At 39.5% G+C, this 15745-nt stretch overlaps 2 protein-coding genes and 1 non-coding gene across 4 annotated transcripts; all 3 read left to right on the top strand.

Annotated features, from left to right (window-relative positions):
- The first annotated feature begins 593 nt into the window (after positions 1-593).
- On the top strand, positions 594-675 carry trnas-cga (transfer RNA serine (anticodon CGA)). Its single transcript has one exon. It is a non-coding gene; the product is annotated as a tRNA-Ser (tRNA).
- Positions 676-1236: 561 nt separating this feature from the next.
- On the top strand, positions 1237-5296 carry nabp1a (nucleic acid binding protein 1a). The gene is made up of 6 exons (XM_032514026.1): positions 1237-2284; positions 2509-2647; positions 2822-2893; positions 3517-3601; positions 4164-4233; positions 4758-5296. Exons 1-6 carry the CDS (start codon positions 2191-2193, stop codon positions 4958-4960), a joined length of 663 nt encoding a protein of 220 aa, XP_032369917.1. The 5' UTR covers positions 1237-2190; the 3' UTR covers positions 4961-5296.
- Positions 5297-8139: 2843 nt separating this feature from the next.
- On the top strand, positions 8140-11416 carry LOC116688183 (C-X-C chemokine receptor type 2). 2 transcript variants are annotated; one of them, XM_032514025.1, is made up of 2 exons: positions 8140-8262; positions 9466-11416. In XM_032514025.1, exons 1-2 carry the CDS (start codon positions 8256-8258, stop codon positions 10512-10514), a joined length of 1056 nt encoding a protein of 351 aa, XP_032369916.1. In that variant the 5' UTR covers positions 8140-8255; the 3' UTR covers positions 10515-11416. The 2 variants fall into 2 exon arrangements, with proteins under 2 accessions (XP_032369916.1, XP_032369915.1); XM_032514024.1 differs by having other exon boundaries at positions 8154-8262; positions 9439-11416.
- Positions 11417-15745: the final 4329 nt, after the last annotated feature.

Genomic DNA, 15745 nt, shown 5'->3' with positions numbered 1-15745 from the left:
ACGTGGTACACAGTTCCTGAGAGCAACTACATAGCCTACATATATAAAATAGCAAGAAAGATAATGGGTTTGTATCCACATTATGCAAATAATATAGTGTATCAAAGGTCTTGAGTATTAAATATTGTACAGTAAGGAAATTAAATGATTAATTATTAAATATTGCACAGTATATTAAATATACTGTATTGCACAGTAAGTGGGAAGAAGAAAGTCCGGGGACCGGGGTTAGGCTGTGGAGTGAAGTCAGTGCGTGTGTGAGTTCAGGGTGGTTATGGCTTTTGGGAAGAAACTGTTCTTGAATCTGTTAGTCCAGCTGTGGCAACCTAAAGTTACCTTAAGCAACTACTGTGAGTAAGCCGAGGTGTTTTGGTGGTGTTTGCCTCCCTCTTGTGTTTGAACTCACGCCAACACTTCGTGATTCATTCATACATTTTCTATGGTTATTGTCGATTGCTTTCTCTTAATTCATTCAATGATGGCAACACTTCAATTAGCGAGCCCAAACCCATGAGCCATTTTCTCATGGTATACAACCACATCAATATCTCTATTGTTTAATTATCTTACCAGAGCCACATCCATGTTATGTAGTCACGGTGGCCGAGAGGTTAAGGCGTTGGACTCGAAATCCAATGGGGTTTCCCCGCACAGGTTCGAATCCTGTTCGTGACGTAAAGCTTTTCCTTAATTTTCAAACGTGTTTTCAAGTATAAGGCAAAATAAAACCCTTTATATTTATGACTAAGGTAACGGCGTAACGTGTTTTGCACGTGTAACTACATTTTATTTGCTTTTTGCACGCCGAGTGTGTCTGGTCCAACCCTAGACTGTATATAATGAGGGTAAAACGGTTTTAATTGGATAATTAATAATAAAGGTAACATTTACTCAAAATAAACGTCTTGAATTACGTTGCTAGCTTCGTGACTTGACATAGATCCAAAGACAGTTCAATCATTGAACTCACACTTATGCTCTCTTATTCTCGCGTTGTTTGTGAATGAAATTCATTTGGTACAATCCAATTACTTTCTTTCTTTTCTGTAAACAGCTTAGCACATTGTCTTTTTGTGTTTGTGATTGTAGTATATTTAGAAATAAATGCCTGGTAATTGTCTCTATCTGTCAACTTTATTGTGTAAGAGCAGACAAAAAAGAATTTCAAGTAAATACCCCTTCCCTATGTAGGATAATGGAACTAACTGAGTTTTATAAATTAGACAGGCACCCAATGACGTGGTTTTTGGGGGCATTGTTAAAACAAGGGAAAGCGTGTAACTGTTAGGGACCAGCTTGCACATAGTTTAGACAACGTTTTTTGGCTTAAGTGCTGTTAAGGCATTTATAACAAGGGAATTTTACATAAGACTTTTCGAACAACGTCAACGTTATAGGGCGCATTTGTTAGATGTAGCTAGACACAATCTTATGACAAAGAATTTGGCCAGACTCCGCGCTAACAAAGCTAAGAAAGAGGGACACAAAGGAAATGCGGTAGATTTGAAAATATTAACGCTGACTAAATGGTCGAGGGAGATAAGAAGGCTATCTCCAACTACTTTGCAACACAATAACGTCATATCTCAAGCTCTGGTGTAACCTGCTGGCAGAGAATTTTGTTCAAAGGCTAACAGACACATCTTTCAGCTAGCTAGCTAAAGTAAACTCGCGAGCGTTGGCTGACGTTATGTGAAGAGCTGCCGTTATGGCGAAAACGTTACTCGAAAAAAGAGTGCCCATAGACTTTTATCCTAAACTAAAAGAAGGCAGCTAGCAAACTAGCCTGCAGTACGAGCATCGACGAGCTAGCTAACGTTTAGTCAAGTGTTCCTTAGCAAAGCTACTCTGCCAAGTAGGGTATTTGCTGCTTGAAGAGGGCAGTTAACGGTTTCTTAGTGGTAGTGTTTATTGTAATTGGCTTGAATATAGTCGACTAGTTAACGTACCTTTTTTAGATGCCTAGTGTCTATAAGCAGTGACGATAACGTTAGCTAGTGTTTGAAGTTGGAATGAGTTAGCATTGACCAACAGGCTTGCTAATTAGCTAGCTGAGCTAACGCTGTACTGCTGTAGCTAACGTTACCCATTACAAAGTAACGACAGCCAGCAACACCGCTGCTGCCAACACTAGCTAAGTTTAAGTGACATTAAGGGGACAAACAGTGGTTATTTTTCTTCGAGACAACAATGGCAACCGCAACAGGCGAGGCCCTGTTTTTGTTAAAGGATGTGAAGCCTGGGTTGAAAAATTTGAATATCGTATTTATCGTGTTGGAAATAGGTAAGTTAGTTGTACGCTTTAGCGTCTCTTCCGATTCCATCAACTCGTGTCATTTTTAAAGGGGCCAGCCGTAACTATTACTGTACATTTACCTTTAAAGGGGACTTTAGTTTTTAATGGACTCATACCGTTTCCATACACGATCAATTTAACCATGGTTGGTTGGAGTTGTTTTGAGTAAGTTGGCCATTTTGTCTAACTTAAGGTTTTTTTTGTTCTATTAGGACGAGTAACTAAAACCAAAGACGGTCATGAGGTTCGCTCGTGCAAGGTGGCGGATAAGAGCGGGAGCATTGCTATCTCGGTTTGGGATGAACTCGGCAGCCTTATTCAGCCAGGGGACATAATCAAGTTGACCAGAGGGTAGGATTGATCATGCATGGAGAAAAAATGACAAGTTACATTACTTGCTTAGTTGACAGATCAGTGCACATATGTGTACTTATTTTTGACAGGTGGTTGTATACCTGACCAACTTTGTTTTGAATTCTGGGAGAAAGTTTTGTGTTCACAAGTTTAACTTGAGATTTCTGTTAGCTATGCATCCATATGGAAAGGCTGCCTGACCCTGTACACTGGAAGAGGAGGGGATCTACAGAAGATTGGAGAGTGAGTAACTGGTCACAAATACATTATACTACATACTTTAGTACAGTTCTTGTACCTATTTTTAATCCTCTACTGCTTAAGCGTCATACAAGACCAGGGCATTTCGTGAAGTTGGTCTTAACCTGTGGTTCTGAATAATTGCTTTTAAAACAATACATTGCATGCTATTTAGCTGATGCTTTTATCCAAAGTGACTCACAATTGCTAAATATCAGAGGTTGCACACCTCTGGGGTTAAGTGTATTGCTCAGGCACACATTGCTCCCAATTGAACCCAGAATTCCCACGCCATCGCCTCCACCACATACACACTTTATATAGAATAAACCTTTAGACAGAGTTGTATAATTTAAGAGCAATCACATTGTCAGCTGTTTATTTTCTCTAAACACGTTAACATACTATAACGTTTTAATCCCAAGATAAAACATTTACACTAGTCTCACTTTGGCTTTTATTTTCCATTGAGTAGCCTCCTCGAGAAGAATTTTTGATTCCTTTTTTAAAAGACTTTGTCTAAATTGGAAGAAAACGTATCCCTAACAGTCAAACAACGGCCATTTCAAACTATCATTCTAACCAAACACAATTTCTGAATGCTATTTTTAAACATGTCTCCACAGATTCTGCATGGTGTATTCAGAAGTGCCCAACTTTAGTGAACCAAACCCAGAGCTGCAAACCCAAAACAACCAGCAAAACAAGTCTGTGAGTAGCCATGCAACCCCCCCCCCCCCCCCCCCCCCCCCCCCCCCCCCCCCCGCCCCCTGAAAGTGCTGGTTGGGTGCCCATAACTTAAACTATATATAAAGATGGACACTTCCTCCCACTGTACACAAGTGAAGCCAAAATATCCTGGAAATGGGCACAGTCATCTTGTAATATGAAGCCAGATTATATAGAGCACAGAAGTGATCGGACAGTGGAGCCGCAGTATCGGAGTCGACAAATCGCGTTTCAGTCACAGCGGTCATTCCCCAGGCTTTTAGGGTTTATGCCCTGTACTGACTACTGGATTTTGGCTTCACTTATACAGTCTATGCATCAATAGGAGTACTCTATCAATATATTCACCCTTAGATCGGGATATTTTCAAACAAAAAAAATCTGTTCAAATCATGGTCATTCCAGTCCCCCTTTAAACATCAATTTCTTTTGATGACTGGTCAGAATTTAAATTGGCAAACTTTGTGTGTAAAATAGTCAATCTTCAGACTAGTCTTAACACTAGTGGTGGTAGGTTGATAAAGGTGATCTCTTCCACTAACAGGGTAAACCAGACCAGAATCAGAGGGGAAACTCTCCACCCAATCAGAATTCAGGTACACCTGCCCCACCAGGTCAGTATATTTTTCTTCATGCCGATAACGTTGCTGTTTCCTATGAGAGGGGAACTGGTAGAGCAGAGTTGTGCATGTCCTCTAGATGGTGACAGTTCAAAAAGACTGTAGAATGTGGGTGTGGCGTGTCAGTACTATAGAAGTAAACTTTTGTGATCATACATACAATTTTCTTGACAAATTTGAAGTGAAAAAAAATCACAAGTAAAATGGTTCTCTATTTAATTGTTTGCTAAAGTATAAAATAAGATATCTCATTTCTTGCATTTTTGTGTCATCGCAGCAGAGATTTCAACTTGCCATAGTATAAGCCCAAATGGTATGGATAGTAATAGCTCTGTTCTTTTCAAGTGTCCCAATAGGCCTGAGCATGCATAATGCTGCAAGCTTGATTCCAAAGCAGCTAAATGGCATTCTGCTTTCATTAGTGTTGTTCACACCTGTGCTTTTCCCACTGTGTGGGGGTGGGTGTGTGTGGAAATGTCTTGTGATGACTTTTTTATTTATTTTTATTCAACCTAAAGGTAATGGTTCCATGCCACCGTTTGCCAACAACAACCCACCACCTGGGGCACCCCGTGATGCTGCGTTTGGGAGCATTGGGCGACCAAACGGTCGATCACCTGGCAATGGAGCACCTCCAGTTACTGCTGCAGGACCCCCAACAACCTCGAAGTCTTCAGTTACCATTAGCAACGGCAGGGACCCAAGGCGTGCCAAAAGATGAAATTGGGGTTTGGGGATTATGTGGGAAAACTATAGACATCCCCATTTCCCCCTGCTCCCCCTTTTTTATATAAATAGACTTTGGCCCCTTCCCATCACAGCCTATATTGACTTTCAAAATAATTAATTAAATTATGGGCTTCTTGAATAATTTTTTTTTTTTATACAGGCAAACAAAGTCAGTGTCGTTTTGTCATGCGTAGTGCAAGTAGCGCTCTCAGTAAGCAGTGTGATTGTGACCACTTTAATGCACTAGAGGGACTTACATAGTTGATCCTTGGTTGAGTTGTGGTCAGCCTTCTCACCCCCGTCTTCTAAATTGTACTGCAAATTGCCAGTTCCGTGCCAGTGTTTTTTTTTTTTCTTCATAATACACTGTCCTAACCCCCTTATGTTCTTTCAAACTATACACCCTACTTGAACACTTGATGCACTTTCTTCTCTTAATTTATGTCGGGGCAAACTTGGCTGCCATTTAAATCAGGAAATCTGTTTCTGCTTTTTAGTGGAAAAGGCCTTAAGTTGGGGAAAATGGACTGAACGCACAAGCGAAATTCTTAAAGGGTCTTTTCTCTGAACCGGACTGTATCCGAAGTGACTCTGTGAAAGGTGTTCGTTTAGAATTTTAAATAGGTAGGTAGATTGATATCAAGGTTTTGTTTTTTTTCTTTCAGTCAATTGTACCGGGATCAAGGTGGGACCACTTAAATACTGTCAAAGCGGTTCACAGAATGCATGTTTCTAGTAATTCTGCCACATGTGGTCTGACAGTCAAACAAGTTACTGTTAATGTCAAGTTTCTTATACTGCACTTAAGGTATAACATGTTTAATATTGCTGAAACCAATTGTGACTGGTAACGTGCACCGACCTTGAGTAAAGTTTTTATTTTTTTTATTTTTATTTTTTTAATTTGGCTTTGTTCAGACCTTTTTCTGAAGAGGCAGTGTTCCACAGGTAGAAACAAGAGCATAGTCCAACCCTCTACTCAAATATACAGCTCTCCACTCCAGGCATGCCCTGGGTTAACAGTCCCCCCGCCACCTTTAGTGCTCCATGCTCTCACTTACACATCTTAAATATGCCTCCCATCAAATTTCATGTGATGTTTTGATTCTACTGCACCATCTAGTGCCTATAAAAATAAACTGTTAGTTTAGGAGACATTTGGAAATATGTGCTATATCTGCGTATTGAGCCTTTTTTTTTTTTTAAGCAGGTTATGGTAAAATCACAAGCACAATTATACTTAAAACGGAAAAATGCATTCCATTTTGAAGCAATGATTTCATACAAACCCTGTTTCTTCATATCCTTTGTTGCACCAAACAGTCTCCGGGTGTCCCTATTACCCCAATTCACTTGAGATGCTCAATTTAGAAGGGACACACTATGGCGTCTAAACCACTATTTGATCTTTGAGCATAAAAGGGAAACTTTATTTTTTTTTCCCAAATAGATCAAAGGGGCCAAGTAGGGTGAAATAGACCAAACTATTTTTTTTTTGTGCCACTATATCTGTATAAACTGGAAGACTGAAATATGGCTGTTTGGGAATTTCTTTCTAAAGGTAACCCAGTCCTGATGTCAGCGGTCACAGTGCTAGACCTTTTAATTACATAACAATAGCAATACTGTTACAAAAAGCTTTGCATTCAAAATTGTACAAAAAGTAATTAAAAGTACAAAAGTGTCAACATCAAAACATAAAGTACTTATGCTAAATGGCCCGTTTCATAATTGTTATATTACTGGATTATAATTATGATTCATGCCTACATATCACTTAAATGTTGCAGTTAGTACAGGTAGAGCCAATTTGAATTTATATACTGCTGGGTAGTTTAATCTCTAATATAACATTTATCTGTTGACATTTTGTATTTATAAATCTAAAGTTGTCAAATACATGTTGATTAAAAAGTACAATATTTTCCTTAAAGTACTAGAGTAGAAATATGAAGTAGTCTATCATGAAATGGAAATCAAGTAGAAGCACTTTAAAGTTGTATGTAAGCTTAGAACTGTTAAGTTACAGTTGCTCAGTTGCTATTTACTGTATATGTATATATAAAGTAAGAAAGTAGCTAAAGTGCAAGAAATACATTTAAAGTAAAGTAAGATTAGGTTAAAAAAAGATTGTACAAACGCAGTCCCCCACTACCACGACTTCTGCCCATGGCAGTCCCACACGGGGGCTTGGCGGGGCTCAGCACTCCTCAACCACTACTTTAGTTAATGAACTTAGTTACTTTCCATTACTGCCTCATTTTTAGTAGCCCAGTGTTGCCCACATGTTTAAGACATGTTTATGTTCTGACAAAATCGCAGCACTTGTGACACTGGAAGTTGAAACACATGAGAAGAAGTGTGGCAGGAAGTGTGATGCTCGGCGCTCATGTGTCGACACAGAGGCATGTCATGAGCTGGGGGAACTTCCTCAGCAGCAGGAGGCAATCACAACTGTAGTCACATCATGTGGCCTATGGTATTCTTTATGTCACTAAATGTTCAACCATGTGACCACAGCTGCCAGCAAAGTATGTTTTTCTTTCAAAATATATGTTTTATATACAGTATATAAACAAAGGCATCAAATAATGAGGATATGAGTGTGTTGGGAAAGCATATATATATATATATATATATATATATATATATATATATATATATATATATATATATATATACTGCATTTCTAAGAATATCTTAATAGTTCATCCAGGGTTTATTTGGAATTCATAAACAAATGGTTTCTCTTTCGATTTTACAGACAGCGTGACGGCACATCTAATGACACCGGTGATTCAGATAATGCGGCATGGGTTTGTTTTGGGGAAGCCTGAGCCTAAATAGTCTCATGACTGATGTATCATCAAACTCTTCACATGAGTAGAAAAGAATGGCTGGGAATTGAAATAAATACATATGAAAAAAAGTATAACGCAAGAGGTCCAAAAACAGGTTGAGAAGTTAGTACATGGGATTCAAAATGTACACAATACAGAACAATTACAGAGGTCTTTTATCCTAGAATAAGTGTTAAAAGCATACTACATCCATAGAAATGTCAGACCTTACACAGAAGGATGTGTCCAACTATAGTTTGAAGATGATGTGACATCATATCTTCCTTTTTGTTTCCTTGAGCGAATCAGATTCTGTGTAGGTGAGGCAAGCGGGACGATAGACATATGGTTAGGGTGTGATGGGGGGGGGGGGAGATGATACAGTGTTGGCTCCCTGGCTCTTCGTGACACAGCCTACTCTGTGCCTCCTACGAAGCAGACACCACAATGACTGGTGAGTATTTCCATCCCTAGAATAACTTACTTACATTGACTGATATTAAATAAATACATGCATTCATAGCAAACAGACGGTTTTAAATGTGTAGTCGTTAATACCTCACTGTGTGAGATGTAAAGAGATGTAGGCTGCTTCATTATTTTTTTTAAAAACAATAACAATGTTTTATTGTACAGTGACTTTGTGCGTTTATTCTGCTGAGTGTAGCCAGTCTCCTCCGCTAACCCTTGTGTTGTCTTCCTGTCAAAATTGAAAATCAACACTTTTGTTGACGCTTTTTATCGATGTCTTTAACTTTTGCTCACGTTTTTGTCCTTTCTTTCAACACTTGATGCTTTTTTTCAATTTTTGTCACTTTTTTTTGACGTTTTCAACTCTGTGTAACACTAAATTATTAACTTTAGTTTTTAGTTATTTTTGGAATTTATCTTCATTTATTAGAAATGATACCTAATGTTTGAGTTAGAAAAGCAGAAATTAGGAATTATTTAGACGAAAATTAAAGGAATGTATGTTGATGGATAATCACAGACTGGATTATGTCAACTTTTACTCAATACTATTTCAAAAACACTTCAATTTGTTTTTCAAATGGAATAAGACACCCCAAAATTAATGAAAGTAGAGATTTGTACTCGCGTTGAGAGCGTTGTGTGGAATCAATCATGTTATTTTGAGTAATTAAAAAGAACATTGATATAGGATACGGGTCAATTTGACCCGAGGACAACATGACGGTAAAAAGGTACATTGAGTATTTTCTTTAGGCTCATGAAAAACAGACAGCCATACCTGTAGAAAACAATTCATATAAAATCCATTTTGGGGCTTTTGGACTTTTTCTGTATTAAGCTGAGACGTTGCTCTAGTCTCATGTTGTCTCACACCTAGATGTGTTTACAGCAGTACATTTTAGTCAGTTTACAAATAGATAATTTGGACAAAAAAAACTGTAACTCTGTGTCAGTAAGGACTAGAATCACCCTGAAACTTGAGAGTGTTACCTTTCCAATGATATCAGGCACACCCAAGAGGGTCAAACTATATGGGAGCTGTACCACTTTTAAATTGGGTATGACATTTAGACCTAAAACATGTTTCATAAGACAGATTTGTAATAATAACATGCATTTTGTACAACTAAAATGTCATATTTTTTGCTGTCCTCAGATCCAAACACGTCTTCTTTTATTCTAGACTTTGGCCCTATTTATGACTTACTCAACTATACTTATAATGAAACCGAGTTCAACATCAACCCCGAGACGCAGCCCTGCAACCCATTCCACATCCCAGATGTAGCGTCCGTTTTTGTCAGCTTGTTTTACGCCCTCATCTTTCTGCTGGCCATTCCTGGGAATCTGGTAGTGGGGCTGGTGATTGGCCTGAGCAAGCAGTCGCTGTCTCCATCTGACCTGTACCTCCTCCACCTGGCCATCGCCGACATCCTGCTGGCCGTTACGCTCCCATTCTGGGCCACCTCTGTTACCAAGGGTTGGGTGTTTGGCGAAGCCCTGTGCAAAATCATCACCATCCTCCAGGAGCTAAGCTTCTACTCCAGCATCCTCTTCCTGACTTGCATTAGCATGGACCGTTACATGGTGATCGTGAGAGCTATGGAGGCTCGCAAGGCTAACAGAAAGCAAGTCAGCTGGGCAGTTTGTGCTGCTGTCTGGACCATTGGTGCGCTCCTGTCTCTGCCGGGCCTTTTCAATTCTTCTTTTAAATCCCAAAGCTCCGGTATGATAGTGTGTTCTGAACAATACGATCCCAGCAGTGCTGGCATGTGGCGGCTGGCCACCAGAATTCTTCGCCACACTTTGGGTTTTTTGATCCCCTTGGCCATCATGCTGCCCTGTTATGGAGTAACCATCAAGCGCCTCCTCCACATCCGTGGGGGATTTCAGCGGCAGCGAGCCATGAGAGTGATCGTGTTCGTGGTCATTGCCTTCCTGCTTTGTTGGACACCGTACCACATCGCAGTGATGGCAGACACTTTCTTCAGGTCCAAGATAGTGCCGTACCGGTGCCCAGCAAGGATGGCAGTGGATCAGGCCATGTTTGCCACCCAGAGCCTGGGGCTGCTTCACAGCTGTGTCAACCCTGTGCTGTATGCCTTTGTGGGAGAGAAGTTCAGGAAGAACCTGTTTAAGATTATAAGAAAGATCGGCGTCCTGGAGAGACCATCTGTGACCAGAAGCAGCAGGTCTTCACTGTCATCAGAAATCACATCCACATTCATGTGACAACACCCGAAAGACACATTGCACTGTTCCTATAAATGAACCACATCAGCGTATGTACTGAAAGACTAGTTTTGATAAAGCATTTTTATTGCAACTCATATCTGGTGGAAAACAAAAAAAAAAGAAATTTGCCTACAGTTAACCCAAATTTGTAAATCTTTTTTCATACTTTTCTCATCATATTTAACTTGGTTTTCTGTTTCATGTCTTAGATACCTATTTTTACTTGCATGTTTTTATTTTTTTATACCTATTTAAATGAGCTGTGTTGGCGGGAGCCAAAGTTTGAAACTTGTGATTGCCAACCACTGCTTCTCTGCAGTTTTTGTGTACACGACGAGAAAGGTGGTTTCAACCCTGTCCCGGCAATGTTGTCTCAAGAAAAATCCCCTCTCTTACCTCAGTCATGTCTAGTTCTGAGGAAACTGTGGCAAATATGTTTCAACGTGAGACAATATTTCAAAACAATAGTACTCTGTCACAACTTTAAGACAAACATCCACTGATGGACACCTTGAGATGCAGCTGAAAGCTCTGGAAAAAAGTTAAGACACTTCAGCATTAAATAGTGAAACATCTGACCGGCCATTTTTCTTTTATAAGTACAGCATATTAATGTGAATTTATAAATAGATTTTATTTTATTCAAATTTCCAAATTAATACCAATGTACTTTAAAAATCATTTTACTTCCAGCTCAGTGTCTCAAAGCAGAAACAAAGCTATCTTGTGCAATACTTATTGACTTCTTATACTTTTTTATAGTAATGTATTTACATTTTTGTAATTAAGTCTGTTTAAAGTTGGATGTACATTTAGCTAAAGACTGCAGGTTGTCCTTCACATGCCACACGATTTGTAATCTCTAGTTGTATATCATCATTAAAGTTTTATAGACACGTTCGCTGCTATCTGGTTCTGATTAACATAACACCGTCGAGTCACCGCATATGTCACAAAAGCTTTTGAGTTTGACATAAACAGCTGATAGAAGATAAAACTAGTAATGTTTTTCTGTGTACAGCCACAGCTTGTTCCACCTCTGTACAGAAAAAAAAAAAAACCTTTGAGAAGTTGTTTGTTACAGAATGATCTCAGGGAAGTGCAGCTGACAGGCACCACATTTTATAAAAAAGCAGAAGAAGAAAAATGTTTTGCTCATTGCTACATTACAGGTTAGTCTTCCCAAAGTAGATTCAGGTTTAATGCATCCCAAAAAACATTGTCAAATTAGTTCAACCTAAGGAATTAGCTTGCTATGGTAGAGTACGCCTCATTACTACACGGTGGACTCAGTGGAACTAAGATCAAACCTTGGTGCTCTTAAGTCGTTCCAGCTCTTTGTAGATATCTTGCAAGATGAAATATTAAAACCACCTTGAAGTACAATCGACAGTTTATTTGGATTTTCTACAAACTAGAAGAATGAACACCAGCAATTCAACAGCAGTGTATCTTTCCAAAAATGTGCCCCTTTTAATTACTATGGCTAATGCTTGGACTGTGTTATAGTTTATATAGTTTTATGGAGACTATTTTCTGGTAGAAAGAATTTACAAATGAAAAATAGTTGAATAAAATATAATATTATGTTATATATTACAGTTTTTCTCAATTGTTTACACCCAAATGTTGGTACTTGAGACACAATGACCACAACATGTAACTCGTTCACCAGCCCCCTGAACCAATTTTGCTGAACTACAAGCACAATTCCTGCTTTACACTCAAATTGCAGTTCTTAAACACACTTTTTTCAAAACACTACACACAATCCTCTGCTTTTGGCACAAGTGTCATGCAGAAAATATCCTGTTTTCACAAGGAACACACTGCCATTCAAATATGCACGCTGACTCATCACAAGGGCAAACACCCGTCACACAGTTCTCCAATCAGCAATCAGAGCTTTAGCATGAAAGGGCATCAGGGGAGCTCTTCAATGGAGCAATGGACACCAACATTAGAAACAGAGGCAGAGCCAAAGGAGTGAGAGGACGAGGACGAGGACGAGGACAAGGAAGGACAAGGCCAAGGACCGTAATCTCCGATGAGATCCGAGCCACTTTGGTTGATCGTGTGGTCAACCATGGTCTAACAATGAGCAGGTACACTGTAGCAACCATCATCTGGACTTTCCGAAATGAGAATAGGTAAGAAATCTACTCTCACTACAAAATTGCAGTACTGCATATCAATACAGTACTCAATGAGTACAGTAGTACAGTATTGCCTGTGGACTGTTCTGTGGGATTGTAAAAATACTGTAAAGTATGTTTCAAGTGTTTAGGAAATGTATACCTACTTTGTATTTACAGTATTTTACTATTTGTTTGGCAGAACTGAAAGATTACCAACACAAGGTGGTCGGGAACGTCTTCTGTCTCCTGAACAGGAAACTGAAATCATAAACATGGTCCTCTAAAATCAACGCCATAACATTACAGCAAATACAAAGAAAAATGATAGAAAACAGTGACCTATTTCAAAATATTGATAGGGTAAGCTTATCAACACTGGACCGTGTCTTGCTCGGAAATCATCTCCAGATGAAGCAGGTCTACAGGGTGCCATTTGAACGCAATTCAGAAAGAGTCAAAGAATTGCGATATAACTATGTGCAAGTGAGTCCCGCAATGGATGCATACCCTCAACATTGTATACTGTAAATTATACATATTGTAACCATAATGATTGTGCTTCACAATAGTGACCACTCCATGTCTATTTCTGATGTTGTCATGTGTGTTTCAGAGAGTCCTGGAGCTAGAGGTGGCTGCAGTGGAGCACCAGTTCATCTTCATTGATGAGGTTGGGTTCAACCTCACAAAAAGACGAAAGAGGGGAAGGAATGTCACCGGCCAGCGGGCCATTGTTGAAGTCACAGGCCAGCGCGGAGGGAACATCACAATGTGTGTAACGATTACCCACCACGGCATCATCCATCACCATGCTACCCTCGGCCCCTACAACACCGCCCATCTGATCCCATTCCTGGACACCCTACACGACACACTCATTCCACCAGATCAGGTAGATGGCCCAGAGCAGCTCAGGTACGTTGTCATTTAGGACATTGGAAGTTTCCACGGGGCTGCTCTGGTTCCTAACTGGTTCACTGCCCACCCAGGCTTTTTAGTTGTTTATCTCCCTCCGCATTCTCCATTACTCAATCCTATTGAGGAATTTTTTTTCGGCCTGGAGATGGAAAGTGGATGACCGAAATCCACAAATGCGTACACCTCTTCTCCAAGCTATGGAGGACGCATGTGGACATATAGGAGCTGATGCTTTTCATGGCTGGAATCTCCATGCTAGGCGATATTTCCCCCGCTGCTTACATAGCTTGTGATGTGGACGAGGTGCTGTGGCCAGACCGCATCAGAAGAGAGGATGCAGCATAGTTGTTGTTTTCACTGTAACTGTGTACAGTAAATTCTTCTGTTTTGTGTTGTGCAACTTTGTGTTGGTTGGGAATGGGATGTACACTGTGTACATTGTTTTCGTGGGACAAATAAAATATATTTGTTACTGAGTATTTGTGTGTTCTGAGTATAAAAACTATATTCTCAAATATTTTACAACACACTCATGTATGTACTGTCTGTAGTAAGTGTAACACTGAACAAAAAAAGGCTTGAGTCACTATAATGAATGGAGAAGTGTTTTACATTGAGCACAGCAGTGTTCAACTGGTTCTTATGAATGTCTATTCATATGATGGTTTGTGTATGTCTTTTGAAAACAAAATACCATTTTGAGAAGAAATAACTGTTGCAATTGTTTTGAACGTAAAGTTTCATTTTGCAGGAGAATTGAGGGTTTTTGCCCATCGTGTGTGTGTGTTTTTTTATTTGTGTGTAGAGTTCTGAGAACATTCTGTTCTTTCAGAAAATGTGTGTAAACAATCGAGAAAAACTCTAATAGGCTAAGTATTATCATTCTTTTCATCCAACTACAACATATACTACAAGCCTACTGCTACTAAGTAATGTAAGTAAAAGTAAATTTGATCTAATACATGTAACTCTTAGTGTTTTAACATACTCGTAGGTTTAGGAACCCATGCTAAAGTTGACTAAGAAGACGAATAAAATGAAAAAAATTGGAAATTGATATTAATGCCTTAATTTAAAAATAAATGAGGAAAAATCCAATCTTTAAAGGACACCAATTTTCTTTGTGAATGAATAATGTATCGTAAATAAATGTTCTTTGTTAAGATACAGGGGGCATAAGTTTAGACACCCCTTGTTACATTCCCACAGAGACCGGCAGATTTGGACTAAAACTGGGTCTGCTTTGGCTCTCCCCTGTGGTTCCCCCCCAATGATTGTATCATTGTTCTGTTTTCTGTCTCGCCCGTGAGAGAGGATGAGCGTGGCCAGTCTGCTTCCACTCACCTGCCTGCCTGTTCAGTCAACCACCTGCAAGTCCTTGGCACTGATCTCAGACGTTAACATGGGGGACACTTCTCGAATTCAGCTTGTTGTTCTGACTGATTCCGTAAAGTTGAATAACTGTTAATGTGTTACCGTTAACATGGCGGACGCCTACCATATTTAGCTTGTCGTTCTGTGTGCTAACTGTCTGTTCTTGGTCATGGATATTGTGAAATACATTTCCAATTAAATGCGACTATAGTCCAGTGTGACTTGAATATGTTTTAAAATACTGTACTTTATCAGTCCAATATGCATGTTGCACACTACATTTGCACTATTATGTGTCTATCTTGCCAATAAAACTGATTCTGATTCTTGTATATATATATATATTTACAGTGTATATTAAAGTTTTAAATCCCATCAAGTTTGCCTGTTCATTAATTCCTGCTAATGTATAATAATTCATTCCTGCTCATGCACAGTTTAAAGTAATAACAAAATTGGTATCATGGATGTTAAAGTTTTTTGAAGGTTAAGGGAATGTAAAAAAGAACGTTAGGGGAACGTTCTCCAAAGGTTGCAATGTTAGGGGAACGTTAGGGGAGCGTTCTCTAAAGGTTGCAATGTTAGGGGAACGTTAGGGGAGCGTTCTCTAAAGGTTGCAATGTTAGGGGAACGTTAGGGGAGCGTTCTCTAAAGGTTGCAATGTTAGGGGAACGTTAAGGGAGCGTTCTCTAAAGGTTGCAATAGGCTCGTTCGAGATGAGCCAGGTCTGCGCAGAATCTATCACCGGCGATCGGCGCCCGATGCATGCCGGTTAGATTTGTGTCCGACTTGATCCCG

The sequence above is a fragment of the Etheostoma spectabile genome, chromosome 4 (assembly GCF_008692095.1).
Source record: "Etheostoma spectabile isolate EspeVRDwgs_2016 chromosome 4, UIUC_Espe_1.0, whole genome shotgun sequence".
Classification (NCBI taxonomy): Eukaryota; Metazoa; Chordata; class Actinopteri; order Perciformes; family Percidae; genus Etheostoma; species Etheostoma spectabile.
This window is presented reverse-complemented; position numbering and strand designations above follow the sequence as displayed.